Genomic DNA, 21,910 nt, shown 5'->3' with positions numbered 1-21,910 from the left:
CAGTTGAGAGTTCTCAGCCTCCGTCCTCCTCCAGCAACTCCGACGAGAACATTCGTTCCATCCTTGAGCAGGCTCGGAGGGAGATGGAGGCCCAGCAGGTGGCTCTGGAGCCCGTACTAAAGGCCAGCTCTATGGCCCCGACCGATCTATCGCTCCTGGGCTCCCCGCTCTCCAGCCTCCCCTACACCCCTATTGCTCAGTCTCTGAAGAAGCCCTCCACCTCTCCTCTCTTAGACTTCCACAGTGGGGTGAAGAAGGAGATGGGTGAGGTGGCCGTCTCAGATGTGGGGGTGGACGGAGTGCACAAGCTTGGGCGTCTCTCTGAGAGTGGAGGAGGTTTAGGTGGGGGTTCTTGGAGGGAGCACTGGTGGAGCACAGGTCTCTCTGAGCGTCGCGGAACCGGGCAGCCCTCTGTTAGCGAAGACGCCCACAGCCAAGAGGATAGCAAGGAGGTACAGTGCATTGTTAATAACTTTTTGATGCTACATACCCCCATATACCCACAGTATTAACCATTAAATTATCTCCACAAGTCTATATCCCTAACAACTGACCATCTTTCTAAATATAATTGTAGAGTTTTCAGTTATAAAGACCAGTCTAAGATAGTAAACCTGCAACTGTCTGTCAAACATAAAAGAAAAAGACTTGACTGAATAAACTTTGTAGCTCTATAATGAATCAGTGTATATTTAATTCATGTGAAGACTATGCAGTGTTTTAGTTTTACATTTGATTATTCCGTTTCTGTATTGTTTCTTACTTGAATAAATACTGTATATCTAATGTAGGCCTACCTGAAAGACTCAAAGCACTGTTTATTTCATTTGTATCATTGTTTTATTGTATTTGTCCAGTTGTTTGTAGTTCTTATTAAATTAAAATATTTAAAATAACTTAATTGTCCACCTAGTTTCAGGTGTTTTTGTTTACCTGGATGTTCTTGATGTTAAGATTTAGGTTAATATAACTATATATTACCAAGCTGAGCAAAGAGTTTTTGGTATTTAGATATTGGCATTATTATTATTATTATTTATTTTTTACATTGATGTTAAAATTACATTTACAGATTTGTGACTTTACTTTTTATGTAATGCTAAAACACTGTGGTTCACTTTCAGAAGTTGTAGTGATGATGATTTATTTTCCAAGAAGTAATGCGAAACATATATTGGCTATATATTTTCATTTTTTATATATATAATCGAAATTGATTTCACACACTTAAAGCAATATCGTATTGCATATCAATTATTGCATTATTTAACAAGGTATCACATATCGCGTTTTTCTTTAAAATAGAATAGCCCACTTCCTCCTCCTTAAGTTTCCTTATATGGCTAACCCCAACTATATTACTCTTTGCCTCTACCAGAAGCTCCCTCGGCTGGGCAGCACTGCGCCTGTGGCTCCTGCTTCCTCTCTGGATTACTGGAAAGACTGGCCCAGCTCAGAGTCCCCATACTCCCAGAGCTCAGAGCTGAGTCTGCAGATGCCCAGCGGCAGCGAGACGCCTCAGAGCAGCCCACTGCCTTCCTCCTCGCCTTTACTGTCCCTCCCCAAAGTCGCCAAACCTGTGGTGCCCCCGCTCACACCTGAGCAGTACGAGTACTACATGTACCAGGAAGTGGACACTGTCGATCTCACACAGCAGGTCAAAGACAAACTAGCCAAGAATGGCATCTGCCAGCGGATCTTTGGCGAGAAGGTCAGTGCTTTTCACATCAGAAACGCTTCCATCGATTACCCACCCGTGGTTCTCCTAAGAAACGATATGAGCGAGTGTGTGTTGGTTTCATTTTTATACTCCATGCAAATGAGTTTGTAATACCAGCTGCATCTTTCTTCTTATTGCATCATGAAATATCTTCATATTTGTTTCAGGACTGTTTTTCTCTGAATCTAATGTACCATATCTCCTGTGTGTGTGGATTGCAGGTGCTGGGCCTCTCTCAGGGGAGCGTGAGCGACATGCTCTCTCGGCCGAAGCACTGGAGCAAGCTCACGCAGAAAGGAAGAGAGCCGTTTATACGCATGCAGTTATGGCTGAACGGAGAGCTGGGCCAGGCACTGCTGCCAATGCCTGGACAGACACAAGGTAACACCCCGATACTGTTTACCATCACACATACTCCTATGTAGACGTCACTGTAGTTTTATCTATACAGAGAAACGTGCACAGTGGCTCAAGACGGATGTGAAAGAGCTTCTCGTTTCTGATGTGGCTTTGGTTTCTCGGTTTCACTCCTCACATCCTGAGCTGCCATCAAAGCCACCATTCATTCGGCTTTCTTATCATTTGGCATGGGCGAATGCAGAACTCTCCAATCACATCCGCTTCTCCTCGCCAAAATTTGATTTCTCTTGAATATCTAACACTGAAATATCACAGGAAAGAAGCAAGCTGCCTGGTCTCTAATGTTAAGATCACCCATTTTTGACACGCCAGTCAATTCTGGATAGAGAAACTATCTGACTTTCAGATAGTTCAAAGAATTCTGACTTGAATGGATGGCTTATAATATCTGTCTGATTAATATAGTGCGCTCTGAGATGGCGTTTAAAAAAAGTGACGAAAACCAGCATTTCCTGAAAATGCTAACGGCTGCATTCCTTTAATGGTCTGACTGATACTGGTTTTAGCCTGGCTTGAATAAATAACCGAGGGCTAACCAAATCTCAGTGTAATTCTTCAGTAGTTCAGCCAGCTGTACCTCGCTCGGCCTTGCGGTGGGAGAATTTAAATTACTCATGACTAAATGGATACAGGATCATACTATTGACCCACTTTTAATGTGCAATCATTATCCTAGGACAACAGCATTCTGGTGATCGATCTCAGATGTTTATTAAAGCGCTATGTAATTATTAGCGGTCATACTTAGGGTTAAGAATTTGAACAAGCCCCTAAACCGAAGTATCACACTTCAGTGTGTTATTTTTCCCACGTTGTTTGTACTATGAAATGTGAATATCTTAAACTGTGAGTTACGGATGTATAAATCTAATTATTATTTTGCAGTTCAAGGCCTTTTTAAACCCTATTATGCCGTTTATTAGCAGTCATCAATTTATTTTATATTTCCATTGACCTGGATTTCAAGGAAACGCATCGGGGGGTTGGGTTAAATCGGTGCAGCGTGGATGGGGAGGGGGGTTTGTCTCACAGGGGCCATCCAGAAAAGCCCCCCTGGGCTCTTTCAAGGGCCTCCTTGAGCTGTTGTAATCAATTAGCCCATCAGCGCTGGGATATATGATAATTACCCGCCTCTCTTCCTCTGTGACTGGCTGCCGAGCGCACCATCATGCTCCAGTGGCTGATTAATATGCAAATAATCAGCCGATGGAATGATAAATGGGAGTCAAGCTGTGCGTGTGAGTGCGAGGCCGATTATGATGAATAGCACTTGCTCGCTGTCCTACTTAAAGAAGCCTTTCTCTGTCATTTTTACCACAAATTAAGCCAAGTAATATATACATTATAGCTGTAAGTTCAGCTAGAGATACAATAGGTGGGGATAAAAAGGAATAGAAAATGGTCAACTTTGGAATCAAGGTTGTTAGCATAAACCGAAATGTAAATGCCACACCATTTTCTTGTTTAATGCAAACTATGAAGAATTTAAATGAACTTTGATATTACTATGGATTTAAAACACACCGAGACAAAAATCTACGATTATTGTAATTTTGAAAATTTATTTAATTTGGCATGGGCGAATGCAGAACTCTCCAATCACATCCGCTTCTCCTCGCCAAAATTTGATTTCTCTTGAATATCTAACACTGAAATATCACAGGAAAGAAGCAAGCTGCCTGGTCTCTAATGTTAAGATCACCCATTTTTGACACGCCAGTCAATTCTGGATAGAGAAACTATCTGACTTTCAGATAGTTCAAAGAATTCTGACTTGAATGGATGGCTTATAATATCTGTCTGATTAATATAGTGCGCTCTGAGATGGCGTTTAAAAAAAGTGACGAAAACCAGCATTTCCTGAAAATGCTAACGGCTGCATTCCTTTAATGGTCTGACTGATACTGGTTTTAGCCTGGCTTGAATAAATAACCGAGGGCTAACCAAATCTCAGTGTAATTCTTCAGTAGTTCAGCCAGCTGTACCTCGCTCGGCCTTGCGGTGGGAGAATTTAAATTACTCATGACTAAATGGATACAGGATCATACTATTGACCCACTTTTAATGTGCAATCATTATCCTAGGACAACAGCATTCTGGTGATCGATCTCAGATGTTTATTAAAGCGCTATGTAATTATTAGCGGTCATACTTAGGGTTAAGAATTTGAACAAGCCCCTAAACCGAAGTATCACACTTCAGTGTGTTATTTTTCCCACGTTGTTTGTACTATGAAATGTGAATATCTTAAACTGTGAGTTACGGATGTATAAATCTAATTATTATTTTGCAGTTCAAGGCCTTTTTAAACCCTATTATGCCGTTTATTAGCAGTCATCAATTTATTTTATATTTCCATTGACCTGGATTTCAAGGAAACGCATCGGGGGGTTGGGTTAAATCGGTGCAGCGTGGATGGGGAGGGGGGTTTGTCTCACAGGGGCCATCCAGAAAAGCCCCCCTGGGCTCTTTCAAGGGCCTCCTTGAGCTGTTGTAATCAATTAGCCCATCAGCGCTGGGATATATGATAATTACCCGCCTCTCTTCCTCTGTGACTGGCTGCCGAGCGCACCATCATGCTCCAGTGGCTGATTAATATGCAAATAATCAGCCGATGGAATGATAAATGGGAGTCAAGCTGTGCGTGTGAGTGCGAGGCCGATTATGATGAATAGCACTTGCTCGCTGTCCTACTTAAAGAAGCCTTTCTCTGTCATTTTTACCACAAATTAAGCCGAGTAATATATACATTATAGCAATGAGTTCAACTGGAAAAGCAATAGGGGGGTAATAAAAAGGAATAGGAAATGGTCAAATTTGGAAACAAGGCTGTTAGCTTAAACAGAAATGTAAGTGTCACACCATTTTCTTGTTTAATCCAAACCGTGAAGAATTTAAATGGACTTTGTGATATTACGATGGTTTTTAAACGCACACAGAGACAAAAACGCAAGATTATTGTAATTTAAAAAAAAATTTTTTTAGTTTTTTATATTTAATTATATATTGTAACATTATAATTATAACATTTTGATCATTTTAATGTATCCTTGTTGAATAAAAGTATTATTTCCTAAAATATTTACTTTGAACCGTAGTGTATGTTTTATATTAAATTATATTATAACTGTTTTTTTTCTTTTAATTATGTATATATATATATATATATATAATTTTTTTTAAACTGCATATTTTGTATTTTTTATTAACCGTATTAAACTTGGCATGAGGATACATGTTTGCACACACATTCATGCGGTGACGTGCCAGTGTGGATAGTTGGGACGAAAGTGTGTTTAAAAGAACTGGCCAGGCTTGACCGATTTGGTAGATAATCTGAACAGCAGGCACCATAATGGCCCGAGTTTAGAAGTCTGTAATGGGTTTCTTTCTTCCAGCTGCCCTGTTCTGTGCCTCACAGCTTTCAGCACGGAGCACTTAGCACTGAGCTAATGCACCTCAGTGAAAAAAAACTGCAAATGGTGGCAGGGCACAGGAAAGAGCCCGATCTGGATTTAAAACAGGACGTTTTTGATAACTCAGATTGATTTAGGTCAACCAATTGATATATGCTGATTTATAGAAAGAAGGGAGCCAGTTATTGTTTAAAAAACAAAACGAATATTTGAAACTTGTCATTTACTCACCCTCATGTTGATCCAAACCAGTATGACTGACTTTCTTTTGTCTCCACTCCACATTCACTGTAAGTGCACAGAAAATCATTACGTTCTTCAAAATATTACTGTGAAGTCACTGAAGAAAGAAAGGTCCATACAGGTTTGAAATGACACTAGGCTTAGGAAATGGTCTTTTTTCAGTTTTGAGTGAACAGACTCTTTCCGAAAAACCATGTGAGAAAATTAAAGGAAAAAAGCAACTCTAAAGGTTAAAAAAAAGGCTAAAAGCCTAAATAGATAGATGTTACAACACCACACAAGGTTCTTCCTGTTCGCTGTCTGTTGTCCTCTAGCAAGTGTCCTGTATATTGCCTGTCCTTACTGACCCTCATTAGGACGACACACTCAACCAGGCTAAAACAAGCTCTCCTCCAGGGTGTGTGTGTATGTGTATGTGTATGTGTATGCATAGGTGTGTATGTGTGTGTGTGAGTTGAAGAGCACTCCGTGACCCCTCATCAGTCTCTGCAGATCCTCTCCTCTGAATGTCAGTCCGTCCTTGCGATCGTCCAATCAGAACCCAGTTAAGATTAGACTGTGCTATAGTTTGGGAATGCCTCGATCAGATGTTTTAGGACCCGTTCAGTTTAAACCTGTTGTGCATGTATGTGGCGCGATCCCAATTTGCTTCAAAATTAGGGCCGAAAAGATGTTTATTCTGACTTTTTTAATGTTTTTCAAAGAAATCTGACCTGCATTTATTTGATCAAAAATACAGTAAAAACAGTAATATTGTAAAATATTATTACTATTTAAAATAACTTTACGGTCACTTTTGATCAATTTGAATGCATCCTTTCTGAATAAAAGTATTGATTTCTTTCAAATCCATGCTTGTAGTTTGAGATTTGAGTATGTTCCAATCGGATATTTTCGAACCCGTTCGATTTAAACCTGTTATTTGCGTATGAGACTCAATCCCATCATGCATCAAAATTAGGGCTGGACAGATGTAGGCTTTCACGTTTGTGCCGCTTATTCCGGCTCTGTGTGTGTGTACTCGGCCACACGCGTAGCTGCGTTAACCAGCTGTGTGTCCAGATGTGGCCGCCCCTCCTGTCCTCTTATCACATGCATACACACTGGTTACTTGCAGCATGTCACGCAGGAACATCCTGTCATTCCCGCTCGTGTCCCCAAAACACCTCCTACCTCCCTCGCTCCCCTCCCACACACACACACACACACACACACACACACACAGACCATGCCGCCAGTCAAACTGTCACCAGGCTGTGCGTGGTCTTGCTGCAGATCTGATATGACTGCCTGCTCCCCGCCTTGAGCGCCCTGCTCTCTGTTTGCCGTGTCCCCCAGCTCGGCAGGCAGCTAATCCAAACTGACGCTCCCTCCCGATGCTCTCTTCACCACCAGCACTGCACTGCCACAGCCAACGAATCAGAGAGTCGAGCTGAAATAGAGGGGTAGAGGAAGATGGGAAATGAAAGGGAAGAGTATTAGAGAGAGTGTTGGGTGCTTGATGTTACTTAAAATGAAAATTCGGTCATTATTTAGTTGCCCTTATGTCACTGCAAGCATGTATGGCTTTCTATTTTCCTTTAAACACAAATTGTATAGTTTGTTTGTTTCTTTTTTTTGTTAGTTTGTGGATGAGATTACAATTTAAGCTCTCACATTTCTAGATTTTTTTTTGTCGTCTTTTTAAAATATTTCTCAGGGTTGTACTTATTATAAGATTATACAATTATGTATAAAATATAAAAACTTTAATTTAAAAAATTTGCCTTTAAGAATTTTAATATAAAAATAAAAAAGTGAGAAACTCATTTAAGGTGACCGCATCAAAATACGTGATTGTACATGTACACAATATACACTGAACAAAATTATTAATGCGACACTTTTGTTTTTGCCCCCATTTTTCATGAGCTGATCTCAAAGATCTAAGACTTTTTCTATGTACACAAAAGGCCTATTTCTCTCAAATATTGTTCACAAATCTGTCTAAATCTGTGTTAGTGAGCACTTCTCCTTTGCCAAGATAATCCATCCACCTCACAGGTGTGGCATGAGCAAATGAAACTATGACAGAGGGAAAGATTTTAAAACCATGCGCTCTTATGCTCTCTAAGGTTGCATTTATACAGTAAAAATACAGTATAAAGCTAACATAAAAATGTTAAATATTATAAAGAACAGCTTTCAATTTTAATGTATTTTAAAATGTAATTTATTTCTGTGATTTATTCCTTTTCTTTCTGAAACCATTCTAATATGCTGATTCTGTGGTCAAGAAACATTTCGCATTATCAATTATTATCAAAACAGTTGTGCTGCTCAATATTTTTGTGGAAACTTTTTTTCTGTGTTCTTTGAAGGATAGAAAGTTCAGCATTTATTTCAAATAGAAATTTAGTAATATTATTAATGTCTTTACTGTCACTTTTGATCAATTTAGTGCATCGTTGCTGAATAAAAGTATTCATTAAAAAATTTAAAACTGAACTGATCCCAGCTTTGAACGATAGTGTAAATTTGGTCTTGCAGCTTGGAGATTCTTCCAAAAAAAAAAAAAAAAAAATCTGTTTCATAGAAGAAAGTCTATGAATACAGGTTTGGAACAACATGAGAGTGAATAAATTGACAATTTAAATGTTTGGGTGAACAGTCCCTTTAAACACAGAAATGCGCGTTATTGGAGGAGCTATCTTGGTACATACCATATTAATTCTCAGAACACCAAATGCGTTTGTCTCTCTTCCTCGTTAATTTAGTTGTCTCATTATGCTTCAAGAGAAGCTGTGACTTGGCATGACATGATGCATCTGTCACTGTCCATCACTTCCTGTTGCTGAGCAGGAAGACCTTGGTTAGGGTTACGGTTTCATTGGCTACTCGCTCCATATTTAGACAGATCTTCGTTCGGGCCTTCTGTTGATTAGTAATGCCCAGTCAACGGACGAGCTCACGTGCGGCATTGGCGCAACATCTTAATTCTGTTCCTCTCGTTTCCATAGAGATTACGCCGAAGACCTCAGCCAGCTGCAGTCCTGCCCCAGAATCCCCTCTGAGTTCGGCTGAGGAGTCTGTTAAAAGCCAGCAGGAGGAGCAGATGTGCCGAGCGTCCATCCAGGAGCCCAGCGAAACTTCCGAGTCCCAGCCCGGCACGCCTCTACCGTTACCTCTGCCGGGACACTCAGGGCTAAGCATACAAGAGATGGTAGCAATGTCGCCTGAGCTGGACACCTACGCCATCACTAAGAAAGTGAAAGAAGTTCTAACAGATAACAACCTCGGTGAGTGAGTTAAAAAACAGTGGTGGCATATGTACCTCAGTGTGAACGAAATATGGAGTAGCTGCAGTCGACTCAATAATTTCAAGTAGTTTAGCTAAAATGAAGCTACCGTTCTGAAAAATTTGTTACCTACACTGCCGTTCAAAAGTTTGGGATCGGTAATTTTTTTTTTTAAGAATTTAAAGAAATTAAGACTTTTATTCAGGATGTGTTAAACTGATAAAAAGTGATAGTAAATACAAGACATATTGTTAGAAAATATCTTTATTTTGCTGTTCTTTTTATTCATTAAAGAATCCTGAAAAAAGAATCACAGGTTCCAATATATATATATATATATATATATATATATATATATATATAATATTAAGCAGCACAACTGTTTCCAACATTGATAATAAATTAGCATATTGAAAAATCAGAATGATTTCTCAAGGATCATGTGACACTGACGACTGGAGCAATAGCTGATGAAAATTCATCTTTGCATCACAAGAATAAATTATATTTCTAAGCATAATAAAATAGAAAACTGTTGATTTAAATTGTAATAATATTTCAAAATATTACTGTTTTTATCTCTATTTTTGTCCAAATAAATGCAGCCTTGATGAGCAAAAGATTCTTCTTTAAAAACATAAAAAATCTTGTTTATCTTAAACTTTTGAACACTATAGAAATGGTCATGGTTGACTGATGGAGCATCCTACAGTTTTTACTATTTCTGTTATGTTTTTGATGCCCTGTTTTGTTAATTTGATTGATCATTTTTATATATAAATTATAAAATACTATTATAAATAATATTATAAAATTATTTAAATATATTTTTAAAAAACATTTTTAAGAATTTTTAATAACTTAAGATTTATATATTTAAAAATGTTAATATAAATTTGAGTGGTATTTGTGGTCAGGCATAAAAAATTAACTTATTTCGGCACAAATATATATTTGCTAACACTTGCTTCACTTGCTTACAAACCATTGTAATGCTTGATTTCCTAGTGATTTTTATTTTTATTTTTTTGAGTCAGTTCATTTAAATCAGTCAAACGAGTTCCCAAATGATCTGAATAATTCATTAGCGATTTGGTGAAAGTGATTTATTAAAATCCTTATCTAGTAAACCACAGTCTACTGGAAATATCATGGAAATTCATCGCTCAAAAAAAGAAAAAGTGGAAACTCTGAGTCTAAATGGACTGATTTGCTAAATGAATTAGACTTCTTCTATTCCATAAATTTGACTCATTATTAGATACAGTACATGGTGTATTTTGTCCAAGAGAGACAATACATATAATAATGTCTCTCCACATGAGAGGACAGGTGGAGGACAGGTTGGCCCTGCTTTAGCACTTAATGGCCGTCCACTACGACTGTCTCAATGTCCCTACCATAATTAATGAGAGGTCGAACGAGAATGTCACACTGGACACAGCTACTTTCTCCTTCACCGTTTGTTTTAACTCGCACCATCCATTGTCCTCATGTTCAAAAGAGAATTGGCCAAAAACACTTTGTCTTTGTGAACTTTGTGTTCACACTTTCTTCTTTTAAACTCATGTGATCACACACAATAAAACAAAGGAGAATACGGATATATCGCGCAGACGATAGACCTCAGCATGATACTGTGACAGTCTCTTTCATCTCGCAGATTCTCATTTCCCGACGCGATTTTTGTCTCGGGAGCAACAAAGATTTGTTGTGCTCTGTAGTGGTATTGACCTGTATAAAGTGCAGAATGTAAAGACAGCTGTGTTGATACGAGTCTGTGGGGAGAGAGAGAAGGAATCTTCTGGGATCGCAGGCTTTTGTTTTACTCTGGGGAGCATTTCCTTTTTGAACATAGACAGATCGCAGTTATTGTCAAGAGGATTCAGGTGCCTTTTGTTTGGAGTGAAAAAAAAATCGTTGAAAGCTTAAGCGGCCGATGAAAACTGTTTGAAAGCACCTTGTCTTAAAGGTGGAGGTTAAAAGCAAAATCAGCAGAGCTTGTTTGATCAAGCTTTGATGCCACAACACAATAAAAACATAATCTTAGGAACTCTTTGTTTTTTTTAATAATAATATTGGCCCAAAATAAATTAAATGTATCTGGCCTCAAAACATATTTGGACACTTCAGACACATGAATTAATGTTTTGTATTGTATAACAAAACCAAATGGCTTATCGGCATGGCAGCATTCTCATGTGAAGGTTTCTTAAGGGATATGATTGTTTGTGTTTGCTTTTCAAACCATGAAAGCAGTTTGAAAGCACCTTTTCTTAAAGGTGGAGGTTAAAAGCAAAATCATCAGAGTTTGTTTGATCAAACTTGATGCCACAATACAATAAAAGCATTTTCCGAAATTTACAAAATAAATAAAATCTATTCACAGTGGCCTTAAAATGTCTTTGGAGACTTACGACACAGTTAAAATGTATAAATGTCCGGCATTGTATAACAAAAGAAGTACTTCAAGTAAAACATTTCACAAAAATACTTTTGTTAGTAATAAAACGATATATTGTTAACAAGTATTTGGACCATTTCTGGTTGTCCAACGTTGATTCATATGAAGTTTGCTTGACAAATGCGATTGTTTTGTCCGCTCTACAGGTCAGCGTCTGTTTGGCGAGAGCATCCTGGGTTTGACGCAGGGCTCCGTGTCTGATCTGCTGGCCCGGCCCAAGCCCTGGCACAAGCTCAGTCTGAAGGGTCGAGAGCCGTTCGTACGCATGCAGCTGTGGCTGAGCGACCCGCAGAATGTGGAGAAGCTCATGGACATGAAGCGGATGGAAAAGAAAGGTAATCTCCTTCCTTTAAAGGCATCCGTCTGACACCTGTTTGCAATTGTCTGTGTTGTTTCAGAATGTTTTTATTTCAGTGTTTATTAATGCTTCACAGTTTGTTCAGTGTCGGCTTAGTTGGCAGGTCTCTTTAGGACGTTTAAAAGACGGCTGTCTGGTGTGGAATTTTATTTTTTTGTTGTTGATTATTTTTCACTTGACGATGGAGCTATGTTGCAGAAGTTTGCCTGGACCGTAGTGCTGATTTGGGTTGTGTTTCCAGTTTCCTTTTGACCGCTTTTTTCACTAACAAAATGCTGGTGCTGATTCTAGAGAGGTTCCATGTAAAGAAAAAGCGGCTCATGGACAGATTTATTGGTTTTAGCCACTTTAAACCTGCTAGTTTCAAACCAGGGACTGCTAACGTCAGTATCCAGGGTGCAGGATAATGTCCTCACCACATTTTGTTTTCAAAACCTCAATCCAGCCACATTCACACAAAACTAGATGGTGCTTTTTTTGACTATTTTTGTTGTCCTGCAAAACTATTTCAGCCACTGTAAAAAAAAAAATGTCAGAATGTTTTTTGTAAAGTGATTGATGTATTCTGCATCTGCCAGTTGAATCAGATTTTGTGTCATAAAGACACTAATTTACACTTCAAAAGTTTGGGATTGGTTTTTGAAAGAAATCTAATGTTCACCAAGGTTGCATTTATTTTATCAAAAATACAGTAAGGTACAGTAATATTGTGAATTATTATTATTATTATTGTAATTTAAAATAACAGATTTCTTTTTTAATATATTAAAATGTAATTGATTCCTGTGATGGTAAAGCTGAGTTTTCATCATCATTACTCCAGTCTTCAGTGTCACATGATCCTTCAGATATCATTACACTATGCTGATTTTGTGCTTAAGAAACATTTTTCATTATTATCATTGTTGAAAACAGTTGTACTGCTTAATATTTTTGTGGAAACTGTGATTTGTTTTTTCAGGATTCAGGAGATTTTTTTTGACAATTAAAGTTCAAAAGTACATAGTTTTAAAATATAAATCTCAATGAACAAAAATACTTAAAAAATAAAACATTCTTTATAAATATTATAAACTCTTTACTGTCACTTTCGATCCATGCATCCTTGCTGAATAAACAACGTAATAATTTGAATTTAAATATGAATGAGTTTACTTGTTACATTTTCGAAGCTACAAGTAAAATTTCTAAACGAAAGCTTAATCTGTCTTTCATTTTTCCAGTAACAGAAAAAAAAGCTCAACAATTGTGTATTTTCATGCACAGCCATCACAGATCGTCAGTACCTTGGTCATGTGTCCATATTTACATGCAGCACCTGCTAATTATCACCAACTGTGCGATTGTGTTTATCCAGTATTGATTCCAGCTGGCGCAGGAGTTGCAGAAAACAATCTTTAAGCTGCCTCTCGTCAGCGTTGCCTCTCTTTAATGTGAAGAGATGCGCGAGATGCCGGAGACGAGGCGGTCCGGCGGAGGGAGGCCTGATGGGCTGTTTGATTGCTCTTTTTTTTCCCCCCTCTTTAATAGCCCAGATGTGTCCTCTGGCTGCCGAATAGGCCGCACATGCTCTGTGAGGCCGCTCGTCGCTCCGCTGTCTGGATTGATGAGGTTGGGAGATGTCATTTCTGTGATCGGCTGTGACAGGCTGACGGCTCTGTGGGGCTGGCTTACTTAAAGTCCACTGCACCCAGCGCCGGGCCCGTACGCCTGCGAGCTTGCAGCAGGCCAAGTGAACATTCCTGGAGTCATTAGGCCTGTTTAACACTCCTCTCAGGCTAAAAGTGACATTACTGGTGCTCCCTGGGTGACGATGACGATGATGGTTTTGTTGTGAGTCAGGCTTTGCGGTTCGTGTGCGCGCAGAGCGGGCGAAACTCGGGGGGACCTCCTCATTAGAGTGAAACTGGCTCCACCATTTACCCCTAAAGCTCACTGTGCACTTGCCAGGGACGGAAAGCAACAGCTTTACTGTCGTGTTCTCTCTCTCTGTTTTTGTCTCTCTCCACCTCGCTGTCTTTTGCTCGAGCTTTTCAGAAAAGAGTATGAATTTGACCTCAACGCTGGCTAGAGGCACAAAGCAAATTAGCCTTGCTTGGCCCTTGTTCTGAGAGTTTTGGCCACCAGCGGAATCTTTTACCATTGCTGTTGCCAAAGGCTCCTCTTCAGCAGACACTGAAACGCAGCGGAAATGACAAATTTCACACGCAGCTGTGTAGTTAGCTGTACTGAGCTTTTTTAATCAGAAAAAGGATATTAATGTTCTTGCTCTCTGTTTGTGTTCATGTAAGAAAAAATAGAAAGACATTATACTGATAACTGTGTTATTGTTACTGGAATTTGTTTTCATTAAACTGTAAGTTGTTCGTAGGAGAAGGAATTCCAGGCGTTTTGAGAATATTTGGGCCTAGTTGGGCCAGGAATTCAGATTTGCACTTTCCTGCCAGTATTTTTTAATAGCACTGATACTTTTATTTGTAATATTGTTAAATACAATTCCAATTTAAAATAACTGTTTCTTATATGAATGTATCTTAAAAGGTAATTTAATCCTGTGACGCAAAGCTGAATTTTCTGCAGCCATTACTCCAGTCTTCAGTGTCACATGATCCTTCAGAAATTATTATAATATGCTGATTTGGTGCTCAAGAAACATGTATTATTATTATTATCAATGCTGAATGCAGCTTAATATTTTTGTGGAAACCGATACATTTTCTCAGGATTCTTTTATGAATGTAAAGTTCAAAAGAACAGCATTTATTTGAAAAATGAGTCTTTAGTTACGTTGTCTTAAATGTCTTTACTGTCACTTTTGATCAAATTTATGTGCCCTTAACAAAAATAATTGTTTCTAATTGTTAATAGTACAATTATCTGGAATTTTTACACCTACAGTATAACTTTGACAGTTATTTACATTATAAATACATTTATAAGAAAATTATGACATGATGCAAAACGTTACTGCTTTGTGTGTCATTTTCAACCCATTTTCACTGACACTCACTAGAAAAAAATGTCATCCCATCATGTTATGAAGATTCATTGCTTTATTTGAATTAGCATAGTTTGCTAAACGGCAATGCTCGATACAGAAACCGAATGTACAACAAATACAAAAACTTTGAAAGCTCTCAAATAGTCAGGTAATTTTATAGTTTAGCCCTGGTGAATCTCCCTTTTGTTTGTTGATTTGTTTAATAATTATTTTTTAATTATTACTTTTGTAATACTGCTGTATGAGTCAAACTTACAAAGACCTCGAGGCAATAATAATATTTGTAATCAAAGACTGCCCCCTACTGACTAGAGAAAAATACAGCAATCATGCATTTTATTAACTGTAATTTAATCTACAGCATCTAACACATGCTGTTCAGTAGGACGGTAACCAACATAGACAGTGCCCCCAATATTAAAAGCATTGGCCAATCAATACGGGCCAGTACTTTTATTTCCTGTTCAGTGAATCATGTGAAGCATATTTCCCAGAACACATTTGCTTATTTGTATGTATATTCTCTGATTGTATTTACAGCTGTTCTCCATATGTGTTTTCCAGCCTACATGAAGAGGCGTCACAGCTCCATCGGTGAGAGTCATTCGCTGGAGACTGGTCTGTCAGGAACTGACTTCACTCAGGGCGCCAGCCCCCAAAACCTCTCCCAGCAGCAGCAGCAGCAGCAGCAGCAGCAGCCCCAGCTGAAGAAACCCCGTGTGGTGCTGGCTCCAGAAGAGAAGGAAGCTCTGAAGAGAGCCTACCAACAGAAGCCTTACCCCTCCCCTAAAACCATAGAGGAGTTAGCGAGCCAACTCAACCTTAAAACCAGCACGGTCATCAACTGGTTCCACAACTACAGGTACTGAGACGCTTTAACCCTTAAAGTTACTCACTGGTGTGTTGCGACTTTAATGTTGGATTCAATATAGTTAGAACTGCATCATCTTTAATTTCAAGTCCCGTTTGAAAAGCCTGCTTTAAACTGTGTTTAGTTTAAAAACTACTTCGCAGTGATGAAGCAAACAAACAAACAGTGTCTTACTGACGCAATCTGGAACTTCGTTTACTTCGTTTATTACATGTGCAAATTGGTGGGCGGGGCTAAAGGGGCCTTGATGTAGAAGTAGGTGTTGATCTGCAGAGGTAGTGTTTTGTCGTCTCTGACGTCATACTGAGACGAAATACGAAATGAACCGTTTGGGCAACGTGGTTGCAATAAAACCATTGTCTATTGTTGTTGCTTTCTTCAGTTGTTTGTTATTCCTGTTCTGTCTCCTTCGTTTCTTTTCTGACTGTGAAACAATGAGCCGGGCCAGTGTTGCCACCTTGTGGACAAACTTATTCACATTATAAGGTGCTGAGGAACTCGCCCTCAGCTTCTTTGTCTTTCTGTGTTAGAAAAATTGTATACAGTACACACGTACCGTGCTGATGAAGAAATTAGGCTCTACCCTAACATACGTGTAAAACCCAAGTATACTTTGGGCTTTAGCTTAAGTGATAGTTCACCAAAAATGAAAGTTCTGTCATTAATTACTCACTCTCATGTTGTTCCAAACCCTTAAGACCTTTGTTTATTTTCAGAACACAAATTAAGATATTTTTTTAAGAAATCTGAGAGCTTTCTGACCCTGCATAGACAGCAATGGAACTACCATGTTCAGGGCCCAGAAAGGTAGTAAGGACATTATTAAAATAGTCCATGTGACATCATCAGTGGTTCAATCGTAATGTTACGAAAGTCTTGAATAAAGTCGTTATTTTTGTTTTCTTTATGCACAAAAAGTATTCCCGTAGCTTCATAACATTGTGACTGAAACACTGATGTCACATGGACTATTTTAATGATGTCCTTGCTACCTTTCTGGGCCTTGAACGTGTCAGTTGCATTGCTGTCTATGCAGGGTCAGAACACTCTGAACGAAGGTCTTATGGGTTTGGAACAACATGAGGGTGAGTAATTAATGACAGAATTTTCATTTTTGGGTGAACTATCTCTCATGTTCATTTTCTCACAAATCTTGTTCGTTGTTCCCACAGATCCCGTATCCGGCGAGAACTCTTTATCGAAGAGATCCAGGCAGCGGCCGGCGAAGGTGGGTCCCCCTCGGCGCGGCCCGGGAAGTCTGGGGGCGAGGGAGACAACAGCTGCGACGGCACCGAGTCTGACAGCACCGCGGAGGGCCGACCGAGTGGCTCAGAGGACCGCAAGAGCTTCCTGGAGAGCCCCAGCCTCAGCCACAGAGATGAAGAGGGCGAGGCCGAGTTCCCCAGCGCCTCGGGCACCAGCAGGCCACGAGGAGGTATCATAGACAGCCTATTCGGCATCCCTGAGTCCATATCCGCCGCCGCGCCCCCCTCCCGAAACCCAAAGGACAGCAGTCTGCGCAAGAAGAAAGCAGCCAACCTCAACAACATCATCCACAGGCTGGAGAAAGCGGCGAACCGTGACGAGCCTCACGAATGGGAGTTCTGAGGCACCGCCATGTTGTTGTCGTTTTATTCTCACTTTGTCCCTCACTGAGCTAACCCGGCCAAGCCTGGTGCACACACAACTCTGGTTAACCCAAGGGTTTTCGATTCGCTGATTAGAAGTGGGCTATCAGAGACGAACAAGAAAAGGAAACAAGTTTTTAGTCTGTTTATTTTGTGAAGCACTTAACGCCCTGCTGGCCACAGGGCTGTGATACCATTGGCTAATGGTGAAGACACAAAACTGAAAAGCACAGGAGAAGGAGCGTTCCCACGAAATATTCTCGAGACTGGCGACAGTCGCAAAAAAACAAAAACACATTATGATATCACAGTGTCTCTATTTCTAATAGAGACGTTCTCACCAACAAACTGAATAACTGTTACAATAATTTATCAGTTCTCAAGAGTCTTGGGAGTTTCCTCTTTTGTATCACGTACGCTTTGGCTGTCAGCAGAGACTAGTTCGAACCAGTTTCAAACCAAAAGTCAAGCATTTAAAAGCAAGTGTTGGCTGAAGGAACACGGGTGCACCGTCACACCTGCCTCTCCCTCCCTACCCCAGAGGAGGCCATCCAATGGCTATGCAACTCTAGTACGCAATGGATTCCAGCGTAATGGAACCCGCATTATTTTCACAGTTCGGAAGCTTCTCCGATGCGAGAAGAAAATCCTTTTTATAGCAATTAAGTTGCCACCGAGAGATTGCACAGTCAGTTGACTCTAAACAGCACTCCTTTTGATTTTACACGCCAATGGCCTAAAAGAGAAAAAAAAAATCATGCGAACGAAAAATTATCATCGTAAATAAGAATCCACGATCACGCTAAAATTCATACTGTTGTTGTAAGGTCGACGCAAATGGAAGAGGGGAGTAATTTCGTAACTCGATAGCTAAGTGTCAATTTTTAAAGTTATTTAGGTCTCTTGTAAGGGTAGCGCTCGTTTATTTTTTTTCCATAGCTTTAATCGCCTCCGCGACTTGCGTTTTGAAGCCCGCGGAGGTCTTGTTTAATAATAAACGTCATTTTAGGCCAAAACAAAGACAGATAGTGAAGAAAAAAGGATTTGTACAGTACTTTGAGTAAATATTCCTGACAAGATATTTTTTAAAGAGAATGAACAAGCCTGATTTTTATCCTCTTATAATACATCAGAGACCTCTAACCAAGTTGGGCGGTTTGGGCCCATAGAATTACAATTCTAATCCAATATCTATGGTGTTATAAATTCTAATTCTATGGTGTGGCCATGGGCCACTGCACTGTATGGGCTGGTGCTCAGCACCAGGGTACCGGACGCTGAGTGTAACCGCTCGCTCTCGTGCAAACTCGAAACTTCAGGTTTTTCACCAGCTTCTCCATTCACTGTTCACCCACCCGTATACAAGCTTTTCGTGGCGTCCACAACATGTTCACGGAACACATCTGTCCTCCGAGACAACTGGAAAAATTCCTTACGAAACGGACTTGTTTTGTTGTTTCTTCATACTGTATATGACTGAGGACTCGGACACATTTTCATCTACATTTCTTGTTTAACACATTTAAAAAAAAAAAAAAAGAGGAAAATATGTAGATTGTGAATGAAAAGCTCTTTTACCGTTCGCAACCTGAGGTGAATCTCTACACTCACGCGTCAGAGGACGCAGCAAGGACTCTGCACCTCTGTAGAAACGTTCTTTCTCTCCTGAAACACCTTTCGAAGCCTGCTCACCTTTCACCTCCGGCCCTTGTCGTCATTGTATGCAGTTGATTTTGTGAACGAAAGTGCAGATCGGTGGTGCCACGCGCTCGTCTGCGTGCGAACCTTGAGTGTGAGGGTGTTTGTGTGTGTGTGATTGTTGACAAGAGCGATTTATATTTGTATATTACTACTACTACTCTCCACAGGCAGTGGAAGCAAACACCTCCTCACGTCCCTAAGCTATTTAGCAGTCCTGCAGCATATCACATAGTACATTTAAGTTCTTTTTATTTACACGCATAAACTAATGGTAGATATTTTTTGTTTGTTGGTGTGGTTTGCTTATTTATAGATGCTGTCTTTTACATATTGATGTCTTATATTGTTATACGTGTTCTTTTTTTTGTAATGGAAGGGACTATAAAAGGTCAGGTTACATATTTTTAGACTAATAGACTGCCGGCAGTATTGGATTACATTTAAATGATGTACTTTTGATACATGTCTATTGATTAATTCTGAAGATTATCATTTTTTTTCATATATTTTACTCTGTTAGTGAGCTGGATGAACATTTACTACATTGACAAAGGAAGCAGAATTCTATGTATTGCATTAATTTTAATTAGTACACATTTGAGATGTTTTAACAATTTTTAAAGATGACAATTCAAGATAAATTGCGTTTGGTTGTATTCACTCTACAAAAGCAAACCGATTGATGCTCTTGAATTGGGTTTTCAGGTAATTAACCTGCGAACGTTCTGAGATTACGTACGTTTATAAATCGCAATCAAGCTTAGTTGCTATAATGAGCCAGTGAACAACTGGTAGTTAACGTCACTGAAATTAGCTGTCGCTTTGAGCTGCACCTTGAGGAATTGGACTTTGGTGTTTGGTTTTTTTTCAGTGGGAATGAAATTCATGTCAGTTCAGTTGCGTTAAAATTTACGCCGACGAATCTTGAAGAACAACATCGGCTTAAAACTACCTTTGGCCTTTTTTATGTGTGCCAATGAATGATTCAAATCAAATTTGTCTCTTTATGACCTAACGAAAGCACAGAAGATACTTCATGAACCAATGTTTTTATCGGAATATTCGAATAATATGTCGAAAGCCCGTGACTGTTTCTTGAACTTTCTCTCCACGTCTAACATTGGAGTGCCTTCACTGAAAACTGTTCGCTACTATAATCGCGTCGTCTTCATTCCAAATAAGTGATTAGAAGTATCGCGTGTCAGATCATACCACGGTTTAGCCATTTTCGCCAGCAAGTTTAATAATAAGGTCTCATCTAGTCTCAGGTCATAACGTTGTGTACTTTTAGGGTGTCTGTATTGTTTTATCTGAGAGAAAACAGCTGTCCCAGGATTCAGGCTTGGTTATTAAAAAAACCAACGTTTTTACAATGGCAATTTCGATCGGTTAACTTCACATTTCTTTGTCCCAAATGTCGTTTTAATCATTTCTAGGCATTCATTAGATGTTTTTGACCATGTTATTGTATTTGAGCTGTAGGATTCCCCCATGCTGGAGGAAGTTCACAGATGGATTTGGCATGTGGAAACTCTTGAAATGATTTGTAGACTATACTGTAGTGTGGACCAAATTGTCAGAACAGACAAATCAGCTTGTAAAGACTCTTTTCTGATCATGAACATGTGATTTCAATTGAACCCAGACAAAGTAAACACATTTAGGAGCACATTCAAATCTGGTCTATATTAAGGACACTTTTTTATGTCCGTCACGTTCTCACTGACTGAAACCATAACCGTACTGTCGATATCATGGCATGAAACACTTAGAAGAACACTTAAGAGTTTCCAGACGATTCTCAGTGCAGATGTCCAGCACTTTTTCTCTGCTTTTTGCAAATATTTTTCTATGGAAAGTATTGCAGATGACTAAATAACACATCAACATACGACTGCACAGACAGCACGTTTATATGATTTCTTAAGAAAAAGACAAAAAAAGAAAAAAAGACAAACAAAGCAACAAAAAAAGATCATCATTATTGATATTACATTGGTAGTCACGAGTAGCATTATTGTAGATATTCGTCCGTAGCTTAGTTTGCTAGTGATGTCATAATTGTTACCTCGTTTATTCCCTCACACTTACGTCACTTCCTGAGACCGTATGTTCTGAACAGCCACAGTTTGTTTCATTGTATCCCAGATGGAGATTTTCTCTCTCTTTTTGTTTTGTTTTTAAAGTTGTGTAATTGTGTTACATGTGAGGCGAGCACGACGATTATACATCTGGCTCAGCGAGAGCAACACTTTAACCAAGTTATCACGATTCATTTCGACCAACAACCTATGGAAATGGGATGTCTTGATCATGACGTTCAGATCTCTATTTCTCTCTCTGTTGTTGCTCTGTATGCTGTAATATGGGTAATATGAAGCCTTGTAATGAAATATGACAGGCAGCTCCCAACACAAGCTGGTATCCTATAGATTCTCCTTAGGTCTCTCAAAGCTCAGGTAGAACCTTGGTTTAGCACAGTCCTTTTGTCCATTAGTTTGTTGGTGACACTTTCCCTCTTACACCTGCTAACGACAGTTGTATGGTTTATTTTTCTATGTGTCATGGTTTTGAACCACAAGATGGAGCTGAATCCTCCATTTTTACCTGAATAAAGACTCTTCCACTTTGTTCTCTTGATATGTATTTAGTTCGGTTGGTTTTTCCTTTGTGTATCATCATGTAGTATTCTGTTCCCAGCGCTGTTACAGTTCTAATCCAAAATGAAAAAAGCAATATCACTGTTTGAAAATTCATTATTATTATTATTATTATTCCTCATTACCACCATAGGTGTATTAACTGAAGTA

At 39.2% G+C, this 21,910-nt stretch overlaps 1 protein-coding gene across 3 annotated transcripts in view; it reads left to right on the top strand.

Moving 5' to 3' along the window:
* Positions 1–21,050, top strand: part of cux1a (cut-like homeobox 1a) — a 135,677-nt gene extending 114,627 nt beyond the window's left edge. For all 3 annotated transcript variants that reach the window (XM_016277060.1, XM_016277068.1, XM_016277077.1), the window contains 7 exons: positions 4–452; positions 1,379–1,711; positions 1,942–2,101; positions 8,799–9,077; positions 11,688–11,876; positions 15,465–15,762; positions 16,944–21,050. In XM_016277060.1, coding sequence (XP_016132546.1) covers positions 4–452; positions 1,379–1,711; positions 1,942–2,101; positions 8,799–9,077; positions 11,688–11,876; positions 15,465–15,762; positions 16,944–17,379 — 2,144 coding nt within the window. In that variant the 3' untranslated portion in view covers positions 17,380–21,050. The remainder of the gene's footprint in view (positions 1–3; positions 453–1,378; positions 1,712–1,941; positions 2,102–8,798; positions 9,078–11,687; positions 11,877–15,464; positions 15,763–16,943) is intronic.
* The last annotated feature ends 860 nt before the right edge of the window (positions 21,051–21,910 follow it).

Source organism: Sinocyclocheilus grahami, unplaced genomic scaffold, assembly GCF_001515645.1.
Source record: "Sinocyclocheilus grahami isolate Dianchi unplaced genomic scaffold, SAMN03320097.WGS_v1.1 scaffold7.1, whole genome shotgun sequence".
NCBI lineage: Eukaryota > Metazoa > Chordata > Actinopteri > Cypriniformes > Cyprinidae > Sinocyclocheilus > Sinocyclocheilus grahami.
Note: the sequence above shows the minus strand (reverse complement) of the source record. Positions and strands in the feature narration are given on the sequence as shown.